Below are 26,240 nucleotides of genomic sequence, written 5' to 3'. Positions count from 1 at the left end.
CTGTGATTCAATTAGATGGTATCATTTTACTCCAAACTGGGCCCTTGATAGACCCAATCCACATCCTGAAAGGAACCACCTCACCACCCCAGGGATCACTATAACCAAGCTTTGTGCACAACTAGCCTTCCCAGGGGGGCACCTGGGTGTCTCAGTGGGTTAAGTGGCTGCTTCTGGCTCAGGTCATGACCCCAGGGTCTCGGGATTGAGGAGTTGTTGGGCTCCGTGCTTGTGGAAGAGCATGGTTCCCCCTTTTCATCCCTCCATCCCTCTCCCTGCTCATACTCGCATGCTCTCTCTCTCTCTCTCTCAATTAAATAAATAAAATCTTCAGAAAAAATAAAAAAGAACTGACCTCTTGAAACATTTACACAGCCCATGGCACATGGATGCTTAATAGAGAATGTTGTTGAACAGGTAAATAATTTCTTCCCAGAATACTGAGAAATTTGTAGTATGGGACACTGGGAAATACGGAGTTTGAAGCTCCATCGGCAGATAGTGAGCAACCCTAATACTGGTGTTACTAAATCAGCCTCGGTACCACTTGTAAAGGAAAAGCATACTGGCTATCACGTTCTCACCCTCTGGAGACTTGTCTTGAAAAAGAGATAGAAATTTCTGTATTTGGAAGAAAAAAAAAAAAACAGTCCTTAAAAAATTCAGTGTACTTATTTTTCTAACTAAATTAGGTCCATGCCAACAACGGATTCTCCAAAAGAGAGGGCAAAATCTGAACATCCATTATAGCTTCAGTCTCCCCATACCTGAGGAAGAAAGTTCTTTTCCTATCGTCGCTAAACTAACAGAAGTCTTCTCTGGTGCCATAGTCCCTGGGCCGTGGATAGAGGCAAACCACCTCAGGTAATGCCCTGTGGACACAACTCACAGTCCACACATTCTGGCACCAAAGAAAGCGTTGAATCAGGGGGGATTTTTTTAGTCAAGCGTTAGCCCAAAATATTTTTAATATTAGGAGAGAAGGACACATACATAAATCACCACACCGTAAAGCAAAATTCATTGCTACAGAGATATAATGAAAGTACTAGAAGGTACCAGTGGGATACTTTCTGTAACTGATAGCATGAGGAAAGTCATAAAATGTGGTCAAATTGGGCTTTGAACAATTTGTTAAATTCCAATAGGCAGAACCATCAAGCTTGCATTCTATGCCGCAGACGTAGTGAGGGTATAAATGTTTGGCCTGAGTTTAGGAGTGGAGAGACCAGAGGTCGCAACGTAAGTTGTGGGGAAGCAAAGAGTTATAGGATGGTCCCCGGCACCTTTGCCTCTAGATCTCGTCCTCAGACAGGCACCGGATTCCACTCAGTCACAGGAAAGCCCACTTCTGCAGGCCACTTTCTCCAGGCTCCTGCCTGGGCAGGTTTCCATCTGCATCTGGCCAGTGGGAGGTACCCACTAGAGATGAGAGGGCAGACGTGTGAGATCTGGGCTCCCCTCTTCCTCTTGGGCATGATCTCTGGCAGCCAAAGTGCCTCCATCCTGGCTCCAGCTCCCGTGGGAGAGCCCCACCCCGAGCCCTAACCTTTCACTTGGTACTTCCCTTCTGTTCACTCCCTCTAGAGAGCTTTGGCCCCTCGGTTCTGGGACCTCTGTCTTATCACATCGTTCCTTCCGTCCTAAGGGTGGTAGTGGCTTCTCTGTTTTAGCTGAAGGGAATTGGAATACTTCACCCCAAAATATGCCTCTTTGACCTAAAAATGATTTTGAGCTGGAGGCAATTAAGAAGCAGGAAATGCAAGAGAAGCTCTTCACCCCCCCTTTCTGCCTAAAGGTAGAAGGTACATTCTCCCTTTCCTGGAGAAAGACTCTTTATCGGCCCATGGACAGCACCAGAGTGACCTGCAAACAAACCTGACTGGATCAGTGCCCTCTCATGGATTTACTACCCCACAGCTTGCCATCTTGGAAGCCTAAAACTGTTCTCCTTGTCCAGCCATTCCCCCACAAATGTCTTGTTCTTTGACAAGGATGCTACATGAACTGGAGTTGTAAGCCACAATTTTGTTTGTTTGTTTGTTTGCAATCGACATATAATGTGATATAAATTTCAGGTGCACAACCTAGAGACTGGATGATTCTGTATATCACAGGGTGCTCGCCTCAGGTGGAGTCACCATGTATGACCACATGACAATGTTACAGGATTATTGGCTATATCCCCCATGCTGTCCTCGTCATCCCCACAATTTATTTATCTTATAACTGGAAATTGACACCTCTTGTACCTTCTCCCACCCTCCACCCCCCACCCCCCACCCTCCAGCCCTTCTGACCATCTCTGTATTTGGGCCTTTTTTTTGATTGTCTGGTTTGCTTTTTTTTGGTCATTTGTTTCATTTTTATTTTTTCTTAAGGTTTATTTATTTTAGAGAGCAAGTGTCAGCTGGGGGAGGGGCAGAGCGAGAAGAAGAGAATCCTGGAGCCGACTCCTGGCTGAGCACAGAGTCCAAGGATGGGGGGAGGGGCTCAGTCCCAGGACCCTGAGATCATGACCTGAGCCAAAATCAAGAGCTGGACACTTAGCTAACTGAACCACCCAGGCACCCCTGTTTTGGTTTTAGATTCCACATATAAGTGAAATCATGTGATTCTTGTCTTTCTCTGTCTGACTTATTTCAGTTAGCATAATACATACCCTCTAGGTCCAACCATATTGTCACAAAGAGCAAAATTTCTTTTATTTATTTATTTATTTATTTATTTATTTATTTATTTATTTATGATAGTCACACAGAGAGAGAGAGAGAGACAGAGACACAGGCAGAGGGAGAAGCACGCTCCATGTACTGGGAGCCCGACGTGGGACACGATCCCTGGTCTCCAGGATCAGGCCCTGGGCCAAAGGCAGGCGCTAAACCGCTGCGCCACCCAGGGATCCCAAGAGCAAAATTTCATTCTTTTTTATGAGTAATATTCTGTTGTACACATTTTTTTCTCCGTTTATTCACTGATGGCCCCTTGGATTGTTGCCATATCTTGGCTATTGTAAATAATGCTACAACGAATATGGGGCTGCATGTATCTTTTTCCAAGCCATGGCTTTGAGTTACTCATTGAGGTTTCTCCCTCATGATGTGCGGTGTGCATGTGTTAATAAACTGTTTTTCTCCTGCTGGTCCCACATTTTGTTAAAGAGCTTCAGCTGAAAACACTGAAGATGGATAGAGGTAAAGTTCCATCTCCCATACTTGGCCAACCTATGGCTTGCTTCTCTGTCTTTCATTTGACTTCTCAGCTTTCCCATCACTTGCATAGCCAAATTTCTACATTAAATCACATGGCTTAAAAGACCTGGAGTCCCTTCTATTTTCTGCCAGAGTCTGATAAATAAGGGCAACCGTTAAGACTGACTATTAAGGGCACTTGGGTGGCTCAGTGGTTGAGTGTCTGCCTTCGGCTCAGGGCATGACCCCAGGGTCCTGGGATTGAGTCCTGCCTCAGGCTCCCCACAGGAAGCCTGCTTCTCTCCCTGCCTATGTCTCCGCCTCTCTCTCTGTGTCTCTCATGAATAAATAAATAAAATATTTTTAAAAAAGACTGACCATTAAAGGAGTAATGGCTTCAGCTCTACCTTTCTTTGCCTCTTCCTACTTTAGCTTCCTATATTTAAAAATAGTTTTTTGTTGTTGTTCTCAATTGGCATTAAATGAATCGGGTTCACATACCAGCAACCTTCATGTTTTCTCATCACTTCTTTTAGTCTCCCAAAATATTATTGGATGTCTATTATGCGCAGAAACTGTACTATTTGGACTCCTGCCCACAAGAAGCTGTGTGCCATGTACACAGTCATGTAGCGAGACAATTCACAGAGTGTGATAATGCTTGAATGATATCTACAAAAAGTCAGCAGAATGCCAATGGCAGAGAAAACAATTATTTATTGGTAGGTGGTAGATGGGAAAGGGGAGAAATATTACAGAAGGTCAGGAAGGGCAGCCCGGGTGGCTCAGCGGTTTAGCGTCGCCTTCAGCGCAGGGCCTGATCCTGGAGTCCTGCATTGGACCCTCATGGAGCCTGCTTCTCCCTCTGACTGTGTCTCTGCCTCCCTCTCTCTCTCTTACTCTATGTGTCTCTCATGAATGAATAAATAAAATCTTAAAAAAAAAAAAAAAAGGCCAGGGAAAAGTGAATAATAGTTAAAGGCATTTTTTTAGTGCTTACTCTGTTTCAGACACTTTTCAAAAAGTACTTTACATATACTTTCTCATTTAATCCTCAAAATAATCGACATAGGGGAAGTATCCCCATTTACCAGATGAGAAAACAAGGCAAACGGAAATTAAGTAACTGCCCCCAAAGTATGAACAAAGCCATGGAGACAGGAGAATGCACAAAAGAGGGAAGAGGAGGAAGTCACGCAGTTGAGCTCGTTTTACAGTTTGAGATCAAATATGTCCAGATTAGGAAAACCATCCTAAGAAAGGTTGAACTCAATACTTTTGTAACTGAAAGGAAAGGAATCCACTGTAAATCTCTACAAAGGCAGCACTGGCAGGGAAACAAGGCGTATTTTCATGCTTTGGTAGCAATTTGCTACAGTAACTAATTTGCAAACTCTTGGTTCATAAGTAATAATCCTAAATCAAATAGAAATCAAAATTGAGAGAACACAGCACTTGAAGTATAATGTTTCTCCTGCTCCCCCACAACTGTGATTTGTCTATACAAATTAACTCCTGGATAAGTGGGTTCAAGACTTCATCCAAAAGTAATGTAATTGGGGATCACATTTATGAAAAGCAAGGGGCAAAAGTACTCATTTTGTGTGTTCATTGATCACCATAAGCCTTAAATATTGTACATTCAATTTTCTGTTCTGCAGGTTAACAAAAATGCTAACATGGGGCACATTAATGTTAGCTTAAAATGCAAATGTGCATAATAATGTCTAATATAACGCCAGAAATATTAGAGAATGCAGAACAAAGCATTTCCAAATACTACCACAGCTTCAACACCAGGAAAAAATGTAAATTTTGCATACCTTTTACGAAATTACACATTTAAAATTTTTTTCTGTTGTGATAGCTTTTTTAAAAATTAGAAAAACCTTAGTTTTTATGTGAGCTTCCAAATTCAACCATCAGCATACTTCCCGCTTTGTAGGGCCAGCAGGGGGCAGACGTGACCAAGCCATTTAATATGTTTCTCTATGCTGTTATAAAGTTTGCATTTGAGATACAATATGCTCTTGAAGCCAAAGGTATATTAAAAAAAAAAAAAAAAACTGCATATCAAACAACCAAAGTCGAAAACTCTGATAATTTGACTTTAGGTCTCTTTCATATATTTTTTTTATGAGCTACCAAAATCCAAGTCTAACTTTTGTTTATCAGTTTGCCATTATACAAGATTAGCAATGCCCATCAGCACCTGAGTTTCTGTTTCTAAGCACCTGCACTGATAATCTACTTGTATATATTATCTAATTTAGTTCTTACAACATATCTATGAATAAAGTGTTATCATCATCTGTAAGATCGGGAAATGAGAGACTTTTTAAAGATCACATATGATCTAGCAGAGACTCAGTTTTGTCTAATTCTAATGTTTGTATATGATATCATTTCTCATTTTTTTCTTTTTTAATTACAAAATATATAATACATACAGAAAGTGCATACAAGACAAATACACAACTTAAAAATAATTATAAAGCAAATATCCATTTCATCACCACCCTGTTCAACACATGGGACATTTTTAGCTTCTGCAAAACAGCTAGGTGAGCCCCTGACTCTTTACAACCCCAAACCCTTGAAAGGTAATCACCATCTTTTTATGGTCGTCATTTCCTCTCTTTTATTTAGAATTTTTGTGAGATTTATACAAATCTATTCATAATGTATAGATTCATTGATGTCTTTAGCCTTTGGTTAATATTATATTTGCAGTATTTGTGCTATTGTATATATAATTCTTTAATTTTCTTTGCTATATGAAATGAGGTACTTTATATAATATAGCACAATTAGTTATCTTTTCTACTATTGATGGGTATGTGGGTTGTTTCCAATTGGGACTATGATGAACAATGCTACTACAAAAATTCTTATACATGTATTCAGGTGCACACATAAAAGTATCCCTAAGATACATAACTGAGAGTCAAATTGCTAGCTCATCAGGTCTGTCTGCATATCTTGAACTTTACCACAAACCATCCAAAAGTCTGTTAACAGATGAATGGATAAAGAAATGTAGTATATTCACACCATGAAATACCACTCAAAAAAAAGAAAGAACTATTGTTACATGCAACAATAGGGTTGAATCTCAAAACACACTGAATAAAAGAAGCCAGACACAAAAGGGTATATTTTGTACAATTTCATATATATAAATTCTAAAAAATGAAAAGTAACTTACAGTGACAGAGTACAGACCAGCGATCATCTGAGGATCAGAACAAGAGGTGGAATAAAGAGAATGGATTATGAAGGCCCCATGTAAATATTTTTGGAGGGAGGGATAGAAATATTTGCTACCTGGATTGTCAAGATCATTTTACGGTATATTCATATGTCAAAAATCACTCAATTTTACACCTTAAATATGCATATTTTATATGTCAACTAAATCTCAATAAACATAAAAAAAGAATCAAATTATTTTAGCTTGGATTTTTTAATTATTACTAATGATATAGAACACATTTCTTCTGTACTGGATATTTGAATTTCCTTTTTCTTTAGAGCTCCTTCTCAAGTCTTTGGTTCATTTTCTGTTATGTTTTAGTTTTCTTCTAGACCTGTAGGATTACTTTGTACATCCTTTTATTAGTTCTTTGCTAGTCATATGTTTTCCCACATTTTGCGGTGTCTTTTCACTATCTTAATGGGATTTGTTGAATACAAAAATTACTGATTTCAGTGTAGTTGAATTTTCAATCTCTTTTGAGATTAAGCTTTTTGTATCTTGTTTAATAAATATGACATAAGAAATATTTTATTACCCCCATTATAAAAAGTACCCTTCTATTTTATCTTCTCAATGCCCTTTAGCACATAGGTACTTAGTTCACCTAAAGTAGACTTTTGTGTATAATGTGAAGGATTCACTGTTATTTTTCCCCAAACCAATTGACTAGACCATTTATGAACTGTCTGTTATTTTTCCATCCATCTGCAATGCTAACCTTATCACAGGACAAATGTCCAGACATGTTTGAGTCTGTTTCCGGACTCTCCATTCTGTTCCATTAATTTATTAATGCACCAAAGTCAACTTACATTTCTTAATATGTCTCTTTATGCCTGGTTTCCCACTTCATTCTTTAAGAACATCTTGACTATGTTTAACCCTTTACACTACTCCATAAATTTTAGGATAATATCAACTTATTCATGATGCTACTTCTCATTTCCAAGGTATATTTACAAACTGAAATAGAGTATGTTCCCATTATGGAATATTTATTATCATACAAAACTGGAAAGACCCAAAGTCATATGGTTTATTTCTATGTAGTTATAAATCAGAAAAATGCTTAACACAACATACATGTTGACCTATAAGGAAAGTATTAGAACTGCCCATTAACATCACAATAACATGAGAGATAAGATTAAATTATCTTTACTTATGTACAATAATAGGAATCAAACAAATACACAATCTCATGAAAGAAGTCAGATCCAAGAGTAAATAGTGCATGATGTTATGTAAGTGATAAAAGAGACAAGACCAATCTATGCAATTAGCAGCCAGAGTAGTGGATATCCTAGGTGGCTAGATGAGGGACTTCTAGGATATTCTAGAATGTTCTGTTTCTTACCTGAGTTCTAGTTTCATGTGTTAAGTCTATCAAAATGTACTGAGCCATGAACTCTGTACTTTTTATGCATATATATTAATAAATAGCTTTTTTAAAGTAATTGTTAACAATTTTAGACCTATTGATAAGACTTTCTTTATAATTTAAGTGAGAAACTAGATACAAAATATTCTGAATCTGTGAGATACTTATTGAGGTGTGTCTCCAGCTGAGTTAATACAACAGCGGCCATGTCCATGATTAACTGCCTGCTTCTAATAACAAATCACTCTTCCTGGGCAAGTATGACTCAAGGTAGGATGATTATATTTCTCCCTCTTCTGGAGATAAAGTGATTGTTCCTATAGGCTCAGCATATGATTCAAACTAGATCAATTGCAGTCCTTTTTTGGAATATTTCATAATGAAACTGGAAAAGAAAAGCCCTCTTCCTTTTTGGGTCCTGGGACTGGGACTGAATAAATGTCAACTTGAAGCTTGGGTTCAGATGGCTTAAGATTTATCAAGAATGCTAGCCTGAGAAAATGACAGCAATAGACACAAAGAAGGAACCAGAGAGTCTGTGTGTGGGGGTGTGGGTGGGTGTGGGTGTGAGAGCATGTCTGCAAGAGAGAGAAAGAGAGGATAGATTTTGAATCTATAGATACAACCATCTGAGGCAGTTCTGTTCAATCCCAGCCTTTTCTATGGTTTATTTTTTATTCGTATAATTCAGGTTGAGTCTTTTCACTTGTAACTAAAATAGTCGTAATTGGCAGAAAATCAAACTATAGTCAGTTTTAATTCTCTAGAATTCTTATCAATATTAATTGTCACATCCTGGAAAAGGGTTTAGATAGTAAACAAACAAAAACATGGCCTTAGGTTAAAGAATACAACATTGACTGGAGACCCAAAGAGAAGATCAAATGCTTTAGAAATAAAACAAGAAGGCAAAATTAAGATGACGTGGGTGAAGATCAAAATATGCTGACAAGTTATATTAAAATAAACTTTGCTAAAAGCACACACACACTTAAGGTAACAGGTTTTGTAAGAAGAAACCTTCATTTTTCACAGATACAGAACATAAATCCAAAAGAAACTATAATCATTTTTTTTCACCATTAATAGCTGTAAAGCCCATTGTTCCTAGTTATTTGCAGGTATTACAATTTCGTATATCCATCTTCATTCCAGATATACATAAAATATGCCCCTTCCGTTTCAGCTACTTCTATTTTTCCTGTTTTCTTATTTCTCAGTTTTTGCTCTTCTATGATGAGATTAAAATTATTAGTATGTGAAGGAGTCACATATTTATTTCCTTCTTTTACTTCCTTTTCTCTGAGAAAAGAGAAACAAAATATTATTACTGGATTATTTAGAGAAAAGAAACCAGAAGGAAGGGGAACGTTGGGTTACTGGGTGTCTAAACCAACCAACCCTGACTTTGGAAGTGCATGCTCTATGAAGGAGAGAAACCAAGATGGTAGGATCAGTAGTAGCTTGAGGGTTTCTTCGTTGTTTGCAAGTGAGAGAGAACAAAGAGGATAGCATATTCTAATCTGATTTCTTACAAACTAAAATAAGATTTTAGTATAGATTGAAACTTCTATCTGATCTTTGATTGAACTGGTGCAGCATGTATTGTCGAGAGAATTTGAGAAACATTGTGAACAATAGATCCAAGCAGGGGGTAGCCATAGAGCTGACACTTTCAAGTGTCTATACCACCAAATACAACTACCTGTTTTCTCAGGAGGCAAATCCTCTAAGAAGTCATCTGCAGCCCACAGCATCTGTCTCAGTGCAGAGAGAATCAGAAGGTCCTTTACGGGTTCCAGTTCCCACTCTGAGGTATAATTACTAACCACCAAGATGTCAGAAAGAGCAAATCCAAGTTCTCTGTGGACCATCTCTAACTGCAAAACAGAAACAGTGACAAAGACTTATCTTAGGTCAATATATATTGTGAAAGCAGTGACAAAAAGCAGGAGCTTGGCAATAGTATACCTGTTGGGGAAATGAGGATAGAGATCTAGTCCCATAAATACTTTCTTAAAGAGCTTCACAAGTCAATCTTCAGTATCGCTATTAATTTTCATCGAGAATACACACAACAGATTCCACGTGAATTAGAAACGAAGAATAACTAATAGTTTTATTAGATAACTTTGAAATTGAAGCATTTTTAATACTCTTACGCTGGAGTCTGTAATTTCCCTGTTTCCAATTATAAGTATTCTCATGATTAGTCAATTTTTATTAGACTAGTTTAATAATGATATTTAATTCTTGCTTAGACTAATTTCTCTGTGGAATGAAACCACCTGGGTTCAAAACGGGGCTCTGTTATTTCTTGTCACTGTCAAAAACACTGTGCTTTTGTTTCCTCATCTTTAAAATGCGGTAATGATGGTACCCATCTCACAGATGGTAGATTTAATAGGTGATGGGAATGAAGGAGGACACTTGTGATGAGCACTGGGTGATATATGGAAGTGTTGAATCACTATATTGTAAGCCTGAAAGCAATATTATACAGTATATTAACTAACTGGAATTTAAGTAAAAACTTAAAAGAAGAGGAAAAAATTGCTATGGCTCCCTGTAATGTACCTAATTAAGTCAAGTCACCCATGCAAATATAACTTTTTAATTTTACCTCTTCCTACAAGGATTCAGCCCTCCACTAAACTGAATGATTCCATGCTTCCCACTCACACTGCCTTTTCATACACTGATGTATTGACATATATCATCCTCATAACCCAAATTTTTTTCCTCTTTTTGTCTCTTCACCTCCTGAAACTTTCCTCCTCTATGAAAGCTATTTTCCAGTGACACTCCAGGAATGAAATCTTCCCCATCTTCCTTAACATAATATTTTCCTCTCTAAACTTTCACTTTTGAGTCCCTTCATGAGATTTATCATACTCATACTCTGTCAATTTTTTCCCATCCCACCCCCCATCTCCTCACCTCCATTGATAAAATTCTAAGCTTTTGAGTGAAGAGAAATTGTTTTAATTATCTGTGTATCTGGTTAGAGATGATCACTCTGACTCAGTATGAAAAGCAATCAATATATACTTGTTGATAGGCACCTGGGTGGCTCAGTGGTTGAGTGTCTGCCTTCAGCTCAGGTCATGAACCCCAGGGTCTCCATCGGGCTCCCCACAGGAAGCCTGCTTCTCCCTCTGCCTACGTCTCTGCCTCTCTCTGTGTGTCTCTCATGAATAAACAAATACAATCTTTCTAAATAAATAAATAAGCAAGCATTTGTTGAATTGAACCTAATTAGATTAAATTATAATGAATGGAATGATCTGTGTCTGTGTAAAGATGAATAAATATTTAATTTTTAAATCTTGGGACACGAATCTGAATTATCCAATTGTTTTAATTCTTAAGTTCTGTAGGTGTCCATTTTATTTTTTTTCCATTTTATTTTTATACACAGTAGTACCAGGTGATTATAGTGACATATCCCAGAATATGTGTTTACAAAAAGGAACATCATTCATTACCTTGCACTTCACAAGTGTACATCTATATATGTCTATGAAGTCACCTTTTGTAATCAGATCCAAGCTATCCACATGAGTGAGCAACACCACATGTATTATACCTAGACCAAACAGATACATGTCACTTTGATCATTAAAGACAACATCAGTATTTTTCAGTTAATCAGCTATCAATTATAAAACAGGCTTTCTATGGAGTCATTTCAGAGATTTGGGAAGGCCCACCCCCCTAAAAATATCCCTTTCAACTACTCATTAGTACATGGAATTCCTTTGACATAGGAAATTTCCTTCATTGCTTTCCATGGTAAGAAATGAGGCTTCAAATAAAACCACCTCTTGGAAGAGATAAACTAAAACTAAGCTACAATATTGTTGACTGGTCTTATGTCCTGTCCCAACAATTGTTTTTATGAAGACTAGAGAAAAGAGATCTAATAAACAAGATGGGGGAGAAGAAGGAGGAAATAGCATTGTCAAAGCATCACAAATAAACTGCTCTCTGTCACAATGCTTTCTGCACACCTCCCTTGCAAGGTTTCAAAATTCAATGAGCAAGTAAGTCATTTCATGCTTCTAACTTAATCAAGATTGTGATAAACTGGCTCTTTCCCAGACAGAATGGATAATAAAGCCAAGAAAAGCCAATATGGGGCTTTTCTAATTCCCTGATCCTGTTTACCTTCTCCTAAGCCTTTATACTACCACTCCCTACCTAACATCATACTTCCCTGTCACCTTTTCTTACTGATATATTGTTTTCCATTTCTAATCATTTAAGGTCCAAGGGAAAAGCTAGAACTTTTGGTAAATAAATTCATGGTAGGATATAGTGATAGCAGGTAGTGAGGACTGTGCTAAACTCTTCAAATATAATGATTTGTTTAATCCTTATAATAAATCTCTGAGGTAGGTGCTATTATTATACTAATTTAATAGATTAGGAAATTGAGACCATAGAGAGTTTAAGTCACTCACACAGAATCATACAGCTATTAAGCGCTTGATTTGATTGAACCACACTGATGGGCCAGAGAAGATTCACATGCCCAATTTCTTAAGCTTCTCATCCTGTTCTAAAACCATTCTATAATATAGTCTAATCAATTACTCTTAATAGCAAAGTGGAATGAGACTCACCACACTTTATCAACTCCCTTCGAATTTTTTTGATCTTTGCCATCATCTCATAAGAGAGGTGTTCAACAGAGTTGATATTGAACACAAATACCGCACAATGAATTCTGTCCTTCAGCAATGGGTTTTCAATATAGTTACTATGACCTGGTGTGATTGGTTTCATGGAATTAAACTGTAAGGTAAACATAAAGCAACATATTAATTCCATGGATATTTATGAGCACATACTATGTATGAGGCAGTATACAAGTCTCTGATATTATGAGGCTAGCAATCCAATAGGGAAGACAGTCTATGTAAGTAGCGAGCAGCCTGTTCACACAGGCAAGTAAAGCTTCTGCAAGAAAGGGACACGTAATCTGGGAGCTACAAAGTAGGGGGAGTTAGTCTGATAAAGGGAACAAGGATATAGTAGAAAGTGTTCTAGATAGAAGCAGTGTAGGAGAAGGTGGAGGTGAGAACATTCAGAAAGAAATCCGGCATGATCACACAGAATGCAAGGGCAGAAAGTGGTTCAAAACAAGATGCATATACTCTCAAACTAGCAATCCCTCTGCTGGGAATCTGTCACAGGTATACTAGCAAAAATACAAAATGATGTAGGTACAAGCCTATTAACTTCAGGGCTATTTGTAGTAGCAAGATTCTAATATATCAATTATATATATATATATATATATATATATATATATATAGTATTTCATGACTTCCCAAAAAAGAGAAGAACCACAAATCTGTAAGTATTTTCTTATACAGTAAAAAAGGAAAGTAAACCATACATTTTTATATGGTTGCTTATTTTTAAAAAGGAAAAAAAATGTATTTGAAGGGGCAGAGAAATAAAATGGATTCTTTGACTATGCCCTATTTTGTAAAGTTGACTTTAGACTACATTTCAGTATGCCAAAACTAATTGCATATGGTTTGGGTAAATGTTAGTTGACTACTAAGGGTGTGTTCAGTATTTGTGACCATAGTTTTGGTGTACTTGCTATGATTTATAATTAAATGCTATGATGTAGGGATGCCTGGGTGGCTCAGTGGTTGGGAGCCTGCCTCTGGCTCAGGTAGTGATCCAGGGATCCGGAATCAAGTCGCTCATTGGACTCCCTGCAAGGAGCCTGCTTCTCCGTCTGCCTATGTCTCTGTCTCTCTCTCTCTCTCAGTCTGTGTATCTCATGAATAAATAAATAGATCTTTTTAAAAAAATGTTACAATGTATTAAATTTGATTCCAAATAATACAGGAGAGGAGAAAGTGGATAGACACAGATGATGGGCTGTGAATCAAAAATTGTTGAAGCTGAGTAAATGGGAAGTTTTTAAATTGTCTTGTCTACTTTTGCATTGGTTTGAAATTCTCTATAATAAATTTGTTTTTTTTAAAAAGAATATTTAAAAATAAACTTTGCCTCTATAAGATAATGCTATACTAAAGAATGAAAAGCCATTGCATGAATAGAAAAATAAAACATGCTGTGTTTCTGGATAAAAACACTGGATATGCAAAGATGTAAATAAACTTTCAATATAAAATTTTAATGTAATTTTAATCAAAACACCAACAAATCAAACACAAACAATCAAATAAAATACAAATAAGCTCACTTGGAAAAGTATATTGTGAAAATGTTAAGAAAAACAGATGCAAGAAATAAGTAATGAATATGACATGTCCGGTGAGGTATAAAGACATAGTTGATTACTATGGTATTAAAACAATTAAATAGGGACACCTGGGTGGCTCAGCGGTTGAGTGAGCCTTTGGCTCAGAGTGTGATCCTGGGATCCCGGGATCAAGTCTGACATCTGGCTCCCTGCATGGAGCCTGCTTCTCCCTCTCCCTATGTCTCTGCCTCTCTCTCTGCATCTCTCATTAATAAATAAATAAAATATTTTAAAAAACAATTAAATGATATGATAATAAAAAGAATATCATAAAGGGATTGATAAATACAACAAAAGAACAAACTAGAGAATATGAAAACCAATCCCTATATTTGGTAGGTAAAAAAAAGATGCAAAGACATTCAATGAAATATGTTGGCACAATTGACTATTCATTTGGAACTAGATAAATTAATGACTAATTCAAAATCTAAATGTTTATAAAAAGTACTAGAAAGTTTTAAAAAATATGATGGACTAAAGTGGCTTTCTCTTTAATCTCCCCTCTCCTCTCGCCTAGGACATCTGAGAGCATAAGGATGAAAGCCACATGTCTTAGTCTGCTTGAGCTGTTATAACAAATGACCATATATGGTGTCTTACAGAACAAAAATTACCTCTCACAGTTCTGGGGGCTAGAAAGTCCAAGATCAAGGTGCTAGCAGATTTGGCATCTCCTTGCTGTGTCCTCATATGACAGAGAGAAAGATTTATATCACTTCTTGTAAGGATACTACTCCCATTCATGAGGGATTTACCCTGTGACCTAATCACCTTTCAAAGGTCCCAACTCAAAAAAAAAAAAAAAAAAAAAAAAAACAAAGGTCCCAACTCGTAATGCCATCACATTGGGGATTAGGGCTTTGGCATATGAATTTTAGGGGGACACAAAGCACCCCATACTGAGGGTCTCAGTAAGAGAAAGTCAGATTGACCTTTGAAATTGATAACCTCAAAGAGCTTTCACACTGGCCCAAAGCTGCCTACCTTCAGACTTCCTGTTACGTAAGGAAAATTACCTTTGTGAGTAAATTGCTGTATTTGGATTTCTGTTTCACATAGCCAAAGGCAATTGAATATGAAACAACATTCAGAGTTGTTATGGCAGCTTTGACAAAAGAGTCTTTGGATGTTTTAATTCTTTGTAGAATAAAGTATCAAAAAGGAACAAATGCTCTTGAACAAGTATAGTTCAAGAAAATAAATCATAATGCATTAAATTAGACTAGCATCTGCCATTGTCTATAGTGAGCAAAAATAAACATTTTAAATATCAGTTATAATTTCTCAATAATTAGTTCAATCATACCTGGTATCTGTCAGAAATGTGGCCTTTTAAGATGTAGACTATGTCATCCATGCACGGCCCTTTGTCCTCCTCACCCAGGCCCATTGAGTCACACAGAATAAATGGCAGGGAGTTGTTATACCCCGCATCCTTAATGGAATATACCCTGTACTACAGAGGAGAAAAAGGCAGTATTAAGGTACATTTTTTAAATTGCAAATGGAGGTAAAGTCTTCACGTAATGAAGTCAACCAGCAAAAGACTTTTCAACCCTAATTAACTAGAACAAAGAAGTAAAGACTGAGTGACCTTGAATGGACATACCTTGTCAGACACCCCGGCTGCATCAGAGCCCACCAGAGCCTGGTGTGTTACGTGGCCTCGGAAAACAGATTTAACTGAGTTGAAAAAGCTAGACTTCCCAGCTCCAGTTGGACCCAGGAGCAGAATCCGTATTTGGCGAACCAGGTCTCTATATGGTCTATAGGATTTTATGTCAAACAATAAGCTCTTGTGGAGCCTGTTGAAACAAGACAATTTTAACAGTTGACTGAGGGTAGATCACAAGAACTTATCATAAATTTTCCTAGGATTCATTTTCTTTTCTTATATATTGTTTTTTTATTTTTGAGTAGCAATTTGCTTTCCTGTTAAAAGGACACGAAATTATCCTACTTCAAATCCTACTATAAAAGAAGAAAAAATAAAAATAACATTTATAAACTAAATCCAATCAGACATAAAATCTTCCAGGTTTAAGCAAGCAGATCATATAAACCTAGTAATAAATATGAACTGTGTTAAGTATGAAGATAACTTATCAGTAATAAACTTCAAAAAGCACAACATAATATGTGACTTTTGAAGTTTATGGAAGTAGGTAATTTCTAACATATTCTTGAAGTTCTCCACCTACCAGCCAGCCCTTCCAAAGTAATTCCCTAAAGTAGTTGAAACTGTAACTGCAAGAAGCCTAAGATATAATGTAGACATACAGCCAAATAATGGTTTTCCTTCAAGTATATAAAAACATTAGGAAGGCTTTCCCTCTACTTGGTGTTCTTTCTGTTTTAACATTGGTATTATCACAAACAGCTTTATAATTATAATTATAGTTTATTCTTAATGATCCACAAGCTATCTGTTATAATCTGTGCTGCCAATTTGACAGAACCTATAATAGAATAAGTCTAAGATAATGAGCAGAATAAAAAAACATTCAAAACATTGACTTACTGAGTAATCTCTTCCATGTTTCTTTTGTCCAGTAAGTCTAGGGGAATAATCAAAGAAAAATGCAAATTACCAGTTGTTGAATGACTGGCTAACTGAATGTCAATGCCTTCACGAGGGAAAAATACAAAAATAGCTTTTCCATAAGAACAGCACAGTATAATGAAAGCAAGTGGAGAAAATTCTGGCAAACCTCCTTAACATCTCTTTGGAGAGTCTAGAGCTAGAGGCAAGGTGGGCACTGTAAGATTAGATGGTCCACAGATCTCTTCTCATCCAATTACTCAGTGGTAGTGTGTGGCTTGCTCCAACACGGGAAATGAGAACTGAGGTCCTTTCTGAATCAGAGAAGCAAGGCATAAAGGCAGGGACAGGCCAAAGAAAGACTGAGAATAGTTAAAGATAGCTACTCTCCATAATCCAAGAGGTCTGAAAAGGATAATGCACAGAGACACACAAACAAAAAAACCCCATAGGTACCAATGTTTCTCCGAAACCTACTATCTGTGGGATACCTGGGTGGCTCAGTGGTTTAGCATCTGCCTTCTGCCCAGGGCATAATCCTGGAGACCCGGGATCAAATCCCACATCTAGCTCCCTGCATGGAGCCTGCTTCTCCCTCTGCTTGTGTCTCTGCCTCTCTTATGAATAAATAAATAAACTCTTAAAAAAAACCAAAACCCTGCTACCTGCAATTGGATTTCCTGGAACTTCCAATACATTTGATTTTCTTCTTGGCTCCAAAGAGAACGTAGAACTCATCCCTACCGCATCAGAGTGTAGTGAGCGTTCAGGGAAGGGCTGAGGACTTTACGTGAACAATGAGACTCAGGCACAGAATTATTTATTTTCTGTGAAGAGACACTCTTTTGTGGTTGATTTAAAATTGAAAAGGCAAAAAAAGAAAAAAAGAGAAGAAAAGGCACCTAGTTGGCTCAGTGGGATGAGTGACCAAATCTTGATTTCTGCTCAGGTCATGATCTCCCAGTAGTGGGACCAAGCCCAGGTCAGGCTCCATGCACCACATTGGGCTCCACCCTCAGTGTAGAGTCTGCTGCAGATTCTCTCTCCCCCTCCTCCCCTTACTCATGCTTGCTTTCTCTCTCTCTCTCTCTCTCTCTCTCTCAAATAAATAAATAAATAAATAAATAAATAAATAATATCTTTAAAACAGAAACTGAAAGGGTCAGGTATAGTGATGCTGGAAATTCTCTATACTACAAAAGAAGAATACTATGTGAAACATTTAAAAATATGGTTATCCATATCTTTCCAGAAAATCTCTTTAAATTACGGAAGGTAAAAATATTGAAGACTACATACAATGACTATAATAAAACAAAAAAAAAGTGTAATTGTAAACACAGAGAAAAGCAACCTCTTGGGATGTTACAAAGCACTTTCTTAACTTTAACATCCAAAAGGAAATTAAAAATCAAAATTGTAAATATATAGAAAATAATAATATAAACACTATATCAACCTTGTGATAAAGTACACTTTGTTAATAACAAGAAAGAAGGAAATTTTCGAAAATAGAAAATAGAAACAGAAAAGAATATTGAAACAAACCTTAGAAATATAAGAAGGAATTAACAAAAACACAAGATAAATTTTATACATTGAAGAAAGGATAAATTAATACAGTAATTGGTTTAAACTGTAAAATAAATTACTGACTAGTCTAATCAAAGAAAACCAAATTCACAAAATGTCATGCCACAACTCACATGCCAAAATGGCTACATATTATAACAAAAAGTGTTGGGAGGGATCCCTGGGTGGCTCAGCGGTTTGGAGCCTGCCTTTGGCCCAGGGCGCGATCCTGGAGACCCGGGATCGAATCCCACGTCGGGCTCCCGGTGCATGGAGCCTGCTTCTCCCTCTGCCTGTGTCTCTGCCTCATTCTCTCTCTCTCTCTGTGACTATCACAAATAAATAAAAATTTAAAAAAAAAAAAAGTGTTGGGAAAAATTCAGACATGACGGAAACTCTAATATACTGCTTGCAACAGTGGAAATTGGTAGGACTATGTTGTAAAACTTTGTCAGAATCCATCGAAGCTGAACATACACAAATCTGATGACCCAGAAAGTTTATATTTATATTCTTTAAAAAATATGGACTAAAACACATGTACAAGAATGCTTATAGCAGTATTATTTGTGATAGCCCCCAACTAGAAAACTCAAATGTCTACCAACAGCAATTTTATTAAAAAACCAAAAGAAAACAAAAATAGAGGCTCCTGAGTGGCTCAGTCAGTTAAGTGCCTGACTTGATCTCAGCACAGGTCCTGAGTTCAAGCCTGGAGTTGGGCTCCACACTGGGCATGGAGCCTAAAAAAAAAAAAGAAAGAAAGAAAGAGAGAGAGAGAGAGAGAGAGAGAAAGAAAGAAAAAGAAAGAAAGAAAGAAAGAAAGAAAGAAAGAAAGAAAGAAAGAAAGAAAGAAAAAGAAAATAGAAAGATGATGAAATCATTACACTGGCAAAGTATATGGAAATGTAAAGGAACAAATGACTACAACACATAATATGGATGAATCAGTAGGGAGGCAGGGAGTTAAACAGCTGTCCTGAGATACATTTGCTCAGTTTACCAAATAACACTCTGAGGGGAAAAAAAGAAAAGTGACTCAACCTGATTCCTTTGCAAATATGCTACGAATCTTATCTCCTGGTAAACAGACTAATGATATCTCCTGCAAGGAACATACTTATCTCTTGAATGTCCTTAACAGGATGTTCCTGGCTAAGGATTACTTAGGATAAATAAATACGAATCCTATGGATTCATGAGCACATCTTCAACAGGAACTGTCATGTAAGCTGACCGCCTTAGTCTGCTCAAGATGCCATACAAACCATGAAGTAGGACAACAGAAATGTATTTCTCACAGTTCTGGAAGCTGAGAAGTCCAAGAACACTGTGCAGTAAGGTAAATTTCATTCTGAGGCCTCTTCTCTTGTTTTGTAGGGGGCAGCCATCTCACGGTGCTCTCCCATGACCACTTCTTATATGTTCATGGGCAGAGAGTAAGCTCTCTGGTGTCCCTTCTTATATGAATAGTTGTCGTCTTGAATTAAGGCCCCACTCTTATGACCTCACTTAACCTTAATTACTTCTTTCGAGGCCCCATCTCCAAGTATAGTCATATTCAGTGAACATATGAGTTTGGGGGGGTGGCACAGTCAGTCCATAGCACTGACATATAAAGGTTCCATTACATAATCACTCTTCAATATGTAAAGTGGCCCATAAACTTCATAAAACAACTCTGCTTGTTGTTTTTATACAGAAACATATGTCTAATAAGCAAAGCAAGGACCTAGGAGACACACAGAATATTCTTGCACCCTTTCTGCCTTCTCTGAGATTTCTGATTGCCTTTATCCCTGAAATTATTACCCAAACCTACTACTGGGTAAGATATCTGATTTGTAGAGGTCTTATTTTATAAACCAATCCCTGGTTTAGCTCAGTCCCCCAAACATAATATTGAACATAAGAAGCCAAGCAGAAAAGAGTACATATTTTGATATGATTCCATTTATACAGAATTCAGAAACAAGAAGTAATTAATGTTGACACAAGCCAAAGCAACAATTAACTTGGGTTGGTAATAAGCTGAAAGAATCAGCAAGGAGTCTTTTGAAACGATGATAATAATCTATTTCTTCATCTCACTAGTGGCTGTATTAGTGTGTCTAATTTACAAAAGTTTGTCAGTTGATACATTTATCAATTGTGCACTTCTCTGTTTATGGGTATACTTTTTTTTAGATTTTATTTTTTTATTCATGAGAGACACACAGAGAGAGGCAGAGACACAGGCAGAGGGAGAAGCAGGCTCCGTGCAAGGAGCCAGATGTGGGACTTGATCCCGTGACCCTGGGATCACGCCCTGAGCCAAAGGCAGATGTTCAACCGCTGAGCCACCCAGGCGTCCCTACGTGTTATACTTCAATATAAAGTTTTCTTAACTGATCCATGTTTGTCAACATCATGACATAGACAGGTAAATTTACCAAAGATCAACAAAAAAACATTTTAAACGTTTGGGGCAGCCAGGAAGAAAGATCAAATCATCCAAAGGGAAACAATAAAAACAAGTAAGTCTGGCCCTAGGTTTTCCACAGCAACATCAATAGTGTGGAAACATTACAAAATCGCCCTTCCCCAAAAATTATATACTCTGATGATCATTCAAGTATAAAGACCACAAACAATTAGTTTGGAACATGAAAATACTCAAGGATTATCATTCCCAGGGTCCCTTCTTTTAAATGGATAGCCATTAATAACTATTTCAGAGAAGAAATCTAAACGGCCACTACTTACAGACTTGCTAGTAATCAGGAATAAGCACGGAAGAAAATGAGAAACCATCCTTTGACTATCAGATTGCAAATATTCTAACATTTGATATTACCAAATAGTGGCAAGAAGATAGGGAAATAGGCATTTCTATAACACTCTTGGGGATAGTATAAAAGCTTTTGAGAGGTATCTATCAAAGTGTGAATGTAAATAATTCTTAAACAACAATCCTACTTCCACGAAGTTACTATTACAAAAGCATTTTTGTGCACAATTATATTCATAAATACATTACAAAAGCATTATTTATAAAAGAAAATACTGGAAACAATGTCCTTTAGCAGAAAAATAAGTAACTTAATTTTGATCTTTTGATATAATGGATACAATGGGAAACTGCTGGATCTAGTACCAATCAAGAGGAGTTCAAGCTTTGGTTTCATTCCAAGAGAATCTAACAATCTTTAGGTTTGCTGCCTCTCTCTCTTTCTCTCCCTTCTCCTTCTACCTTTCCTCATCCTCCCTTACTCCTTCTCCCACACAAACATACTCCAGAAAACTGTAAATGCTACTTTTGGCCATGGTTGGGTCTCAGCAAACAATGTGTGGCCAGGTTTCAGTCTGGGTCACCCAGAGATAAGGAGATTCTTTCTTAAAGAGATGAGTCAAAATCCCCCAGACATTCAGGAGAAAACTCTATATAAGGTTATCTGATTAAACCTACCTTCACATCGAAAAACTTCACATTCCTTAACGGAAATAATTTGATCTTTTTGATGCTTTTGATGTCTCTCATTTGAAACTTGAACTTTCAGTTGAAGTTTCTCAATTGTATCTAATTTCATAGTCACTTTTTTTCCATCCAGATTTAAGAGGAATTCTGAACAATTATCTTCCTTGTACAGACAGAGAAATGTAGACGGTGAATATGCACCTATTTTGCATTCTGAAATTTCATTCTTTTGAAAAGCAAATAGGACAATGGGAACTCTGTCACCATATTCCTGGTAACTGTCTTTTATATATGCCCCAAAAATATCATGTCCACTATAAATCACCATCACAGTAGGCCCTTGGTTATTGCATCTCTTGTACACATTATATCCAGAGAAATCATGGACACTTGCTTTATAGAGAAGGGTAAACCGTTTTCCTCCAAAACAACTTTGCAGCTTCTTTTCTTGCATCTTTGTCAAATAAGTTGTCACTGCCATACTTCTCAATCTAGTAGAAAATCAAACATATTTTCCATTAAATATTGAAAAACAGGTAACACATACTGTCACAAAGCTTACATTTGTGCCTCTTATTTACTCTACATTACACATAAGATGAAGAAATGGAGCATGATCAAATAGCAAGAAAAAATCTTTAGCTTTTCATTCTAAATTATTTTTTTCAATTCAAAAAAGAAGACTTCTATTTGCAAGTGGCTAGGAATGGTGAAAAGCAGCAAGTCATTTACCTGTTTGTAGAATTTGTACAGGTACTGAAGCCGAGTATAACTGCTCTGTCCTGACAGCTAAGCAGATACAAGATAGAAAGAAAATTCTTCAGCAACCTCCAGGCTTCAGGGACTCCGAGAAAAGGAAAATGAAACTCAGAAAGGCCCAGCCCACTTGGCCGGGAGCCAGCTTCCTTCTGTGAGGGAGCACAAAGTGGCCCAGTTCAACATATACAGTCAAGTCAAATAAAAATATTAAGAATGTCAAAGAATTGAAGTCAGAAGAAAACCTAACAGCTCACTAGATTTTTAAGTGACTTTTTGGAAAGAGAAATTCAATCAATTTCTCTATGTTGAAATACCAAAAAGTGCTGTCTATTCCTGCTCCAGGACACAGGCCTCAAAGTGTCCACTTCTCTGCTATCAACTTCCTCTCATCAGAGTCCACTGTTTCCTGTGCTGTTTGTTTGTTTGTTTGTTTTCCTGGGGATTTTTATTTATCTATTTGGTATTAAAATCCACTAGTTCTTGAGTAAGACATGCAGTCTGAAAACAACTTTCTTGAGATTTATTTCAGCCAAGAACTGTGGAGACTTCTGACTAGCTGTGACAGAGGAGCAGCAGTCTCACACAGAGAACACTGAGGCAATACGTAAGGCTTTTGGAGATCAGCAAGTGTTGAGGACAATGTCACCACCATCTGAACACCTTCCATGCTCAGTTCCCACTGTTCCCTGACTCAGAAAAGCAGGAGACTCTTTGTCATTTTGCAGAAGGTCTCAAGAACTCAGGCTCAAGCAGGAGGGTCTAACATTGCCTGGCAAACAACTGTCAGTTCACTAAGGAAGCCAGGGATCTTCATGTTCGACGAATTGCTTGTATCATCAGTGGAATGGACATTTTAAAAGCTTAGCTCTTTAATAATAAAGATACAAGACATGCAGATGGTCGAAGAGATCATTTGGTAGTCTGTACCTAGCCCATATTCTTTTAAGAGATCCTGTAGAATTGGCATTTAAGACACAGCTTTGAACCTCCCTCTTATCACCCCTCTACACACACCAATAATCCAATGATTATGCCCATAAGTTATGGCATTTGAATGAACAAGCACCTTCCAGAAAGTCATATTCCCAGCTCTCCTTCTCTTGAGCTTTTGGAAGACACCAACTCCCCACATGAGCTCAGAAGTGTGATAGGGCCCATCTAAGGACCTGTGTTGGAGGATGCCTCAGTAGTTCAGTCCGTTAAGTGTCCAACTCTTGATTTGGGTGCAGGTCATGACCTCAGGGTGATGACATCGAGTCCCGCATGGGGCTGTATGCTGGGTGTGGAGTCTACTTAAGATTTTTTCTCTCTCACTCTCTCTTTGCCCCTTCCCCTTCTCCCTGCCTGTGCATGCATGTTCTCTTTCTCTCAAGAAAAAAAGAAATCCATTGTTTTAAAAACTTTGAAAATTATATTTTCACACCATTATTTAACATAGCTTGTTATTCTTCTTCTGCATCTCCACTCCCATTCCTACAGTCTCTACCTGCAGTTTTGCTTACGCTGTCATTCCTGTCCTGGAGTCTGGAAGAGCTCAAATCCATTGTGTGAGCTGTACCGGGAAAGGAAGGGGAGGGGGCATGCAGCTGGATATTGACCATAATCCTAAATTCTCTTGTCTGGCTGGCCCCTGCAGTCTGCATTTTCTCTAACACCAGAAAAAGGTTTTGCAAAGATTTGCAAGTAGTATGCAAGTTTCCATCTTGTTCAGATTGATGGCAAAAATCAGATCTACTTACATCTACTATTCTCTCTAAATCGGCCCAGAGATTCACCACATTTGGGATGGGATCTGGGGACTTCCAAATTCCCACAGCTTTTAGGAGCACCATGAAGACTTCTATCAGCCTTGTTATCAATATAGCTGCTTTAGCGTCAGATTGAGTTTTGTCACTTCAAGATGATTACTCGTCAGCTGGTATCTGAAGCATCTGAGGGTTTATCTGAGTCTCTCAATCAACTTTGTTGTATTCAATGTGGACTTGCATTTTTTTTATGAAAAAGCAACATGTAATCTTTAAATTTAGCCTTCTAAAAAAGACACAGGCTTCCACACCACTCACCATAATACCATCTTGGTATATTATTAAGGTGGATGCTGGGTGAATTTGTACCATGCCACAAACTTCTGTCAGAAACAGCCACTTTTACTTTACTTTCCTCGCCCCCAGCTTTATTAAGATATAATTGATACAAGCAGACTTTTAGACATAGAGAACTGACGGTTGTTGGAGGGGAGGCAGGCAGGGAGATGGGTTCAATGGGTGATGGGCATTGAGGAGGGCACTTGTAACAAGCACTGGGTGGTATATGTAAGGGATGAATCACTAAATCCTACTCCTAAAATTCATAGTACACTCTATGTTAACTAACTGGAATTTAAATGACAACTTGGAACTGTGAACAAGATTAATTCATTACAATTAAAAGATAAATCAATAAATAGGACTCAAGAAAGTTGTTTTCAGACTGCATGTGTTACTCAAGAACTAGTGGATTTTATTACCAAATAAATAAATAAAAATCCCCAGGAAAACAAACAAACAAAAAGATATAATTGACATATTAAAATTGTGTAAGTTGGGGATCCCTGGGTGGCGCAGCGGTTTGGCGCCTGCCTTTGGCCCAGGGCGCGATCCTGGAGACCCGGGATCGAATCCCACATCGGGCTCCCGGTGCATGGAGCCTGCTTCTCCCTCTGCCTGTGTCTCTGCCTCTCTCTCTCTCTGTGTGACTATCATAAATAAATAAAAATTTTTAAAAAATTAAAAAAAAATAAAATTGTGTAAGTTTAAGATATTCGATGAGATGATTTGATGCATGTATATATTGCAAAATGGTTAGCACAATAAGGCTAGTTAACACATCCATTACCTCAAATAATTACCTTTTTTGTACATGTGGTGAGAACATGTAAGACCTACTCTTCTAGCAACTTTCAGGTATATAATATCTCATTGTTGATTACAGTCACAATGTTGTACATCAAATTCCCAGAACATTCTCAGCTTATAACTGGATATTTGTACCCTTCGAATTACATGACCCCATTCCCCTCACCCCTCAGCCCCAGGCAACCATCATTCTACTCTGTTTCTACGAGTTTGGCTTTCTAAGATTTCACATGATAAGTGAGATCATGCAGTATTTGTCTTTCTCTGACTTATTGTCCTTAGCATAATGCCCGTAAGGTCCTTCCATGTTGTCTCAAATAGCAGAATTTCCTTCTTTTCATGGCTGAAGAATATTCCAGTGTGTGTGTGTGTGTGTGTGTGTGTGTGTGTTTAGTATTCTTTATCCATTCCTCTGTCAACAGACACACTTAGGTTCAGAAAGTCATTTTTTAATGCCACAAGCCAACCCACCCAGCCACCTACCACACAAAGTCTCTTGCACTGATGCTTAAATTGTCTCCACCATCCCTTTCCCTTCAGGTGATGTTCTACTTCCCACTATGTTTGTGCTTTATCCACAATGTCCCTTCACACTGTTTTGTTAACACATATTTTAGTGACTTTGGCTGGACTGTACCTGTATGTACAGGTATTATGTAAGTTATGTAAATTATGTAAATTTTCCAAATCCTGGGTGGCCTCTAACGTGTGGCAAAGTGGTAAGTCCTCCTGTTAGGATGGTAAAGAAAAATCAGAGGAATCCTCAAAGTCAGGAAAGGTCCTTTCCCAGATAAAAGAGGAGTCTCCCTTTTTGAGGCTCCCCTCACCAACCTTTTCCAGCCTAAGTCCCAAATATACATTTAATCCCATTAAATGTTTAAGTATCC

At 37.6% G+C, this 26,240-nt stretch overlaps 1 protein-coding gene across 2 annotated transcripts; it reads right to left on the bottom strand.

Moving 5' to 3' along the window:
- Positions 1-7,428: 7,428 nt before the first annotated feature.
- On the bottom strand, positions 7,429-22,590 carry IFI44 (interferon induced protein 44). 2 transcript variants are annotated; one of them, XM_077905154.1, is made up of 9 exons: positions 22,433-22,590; positions 21,692-22,191; positions 16,651-16,687; positions 15,739-15,934; positions 15,436-15,585; positions 12,460-12,631; positions 11,320-11,420; positions 9,534-9,711; positions 7,429-9,133 (listed from the first exon to the last, which is right to left on the bottom strand). In XM_077905154.1, the coding sequence occupies exons 2-9, from the start codon at positions 22,179-22,181 to the stop codon at positions 9,120-9,122; spliced, it is 1,338 nt and encodes a 445-aa protein (XP_077761280.1). In that variant the 5' UTR covers positions 22,182-22,191; positions 22,433-22,590; the 3' UTR covers positions 7,429-9,119. The 2 variants fall into 2 exon arrangements, with proteins under 2 accessions (XP_077761280.1, XP_077761281.1); XM_077905155.1 differs by having other exon boundaries at positions 9,537-9,711.
- Positions 22,591-26,240: the final 3,650 nt, after the last annotated feature.

This window comes from Canis aureus, chromosome 8 (genome assembly GCF_053574225.1).
Source record: "Canis aureus isolate CA01 chromosome 8, VMU_Caureus_v.1.0, whole genome shotgun sequence".
Lineage (NCBI taxonomy): Eukaryota > Metazoa > Chordata > Mammalia > Carnivora > Canidae > Canis > Canis aureus.
This window is presented reverse-complemented; position numbering and strand designations above follow the sequence as displayed.

Bases quoted from the DNA above. Each gene is read 5' to 3' on its own strand.
- IFI44 (XM_077905154.1), bottom strand. From the start codon at position 22,181: ATGGCAGTGACAACTTATTTGACAAAGATGCAAGAAAAGAAGCTGCAA. The intron at 11,421-12,459 runs GTGAGTCTCATT...TGTTTGGTCTAG, and splicing joins AAGGGAGTTGATAAAGTGTG to GTATAATACATGTGGTGTTG. The intron at 9,712-11,319 runs GTAATGAATGAT...TCTGTTTTGCAG, and splicing joins GTACACTTGTGAAGTGCAAG to TTAGAGATGGTCCACAGAGA.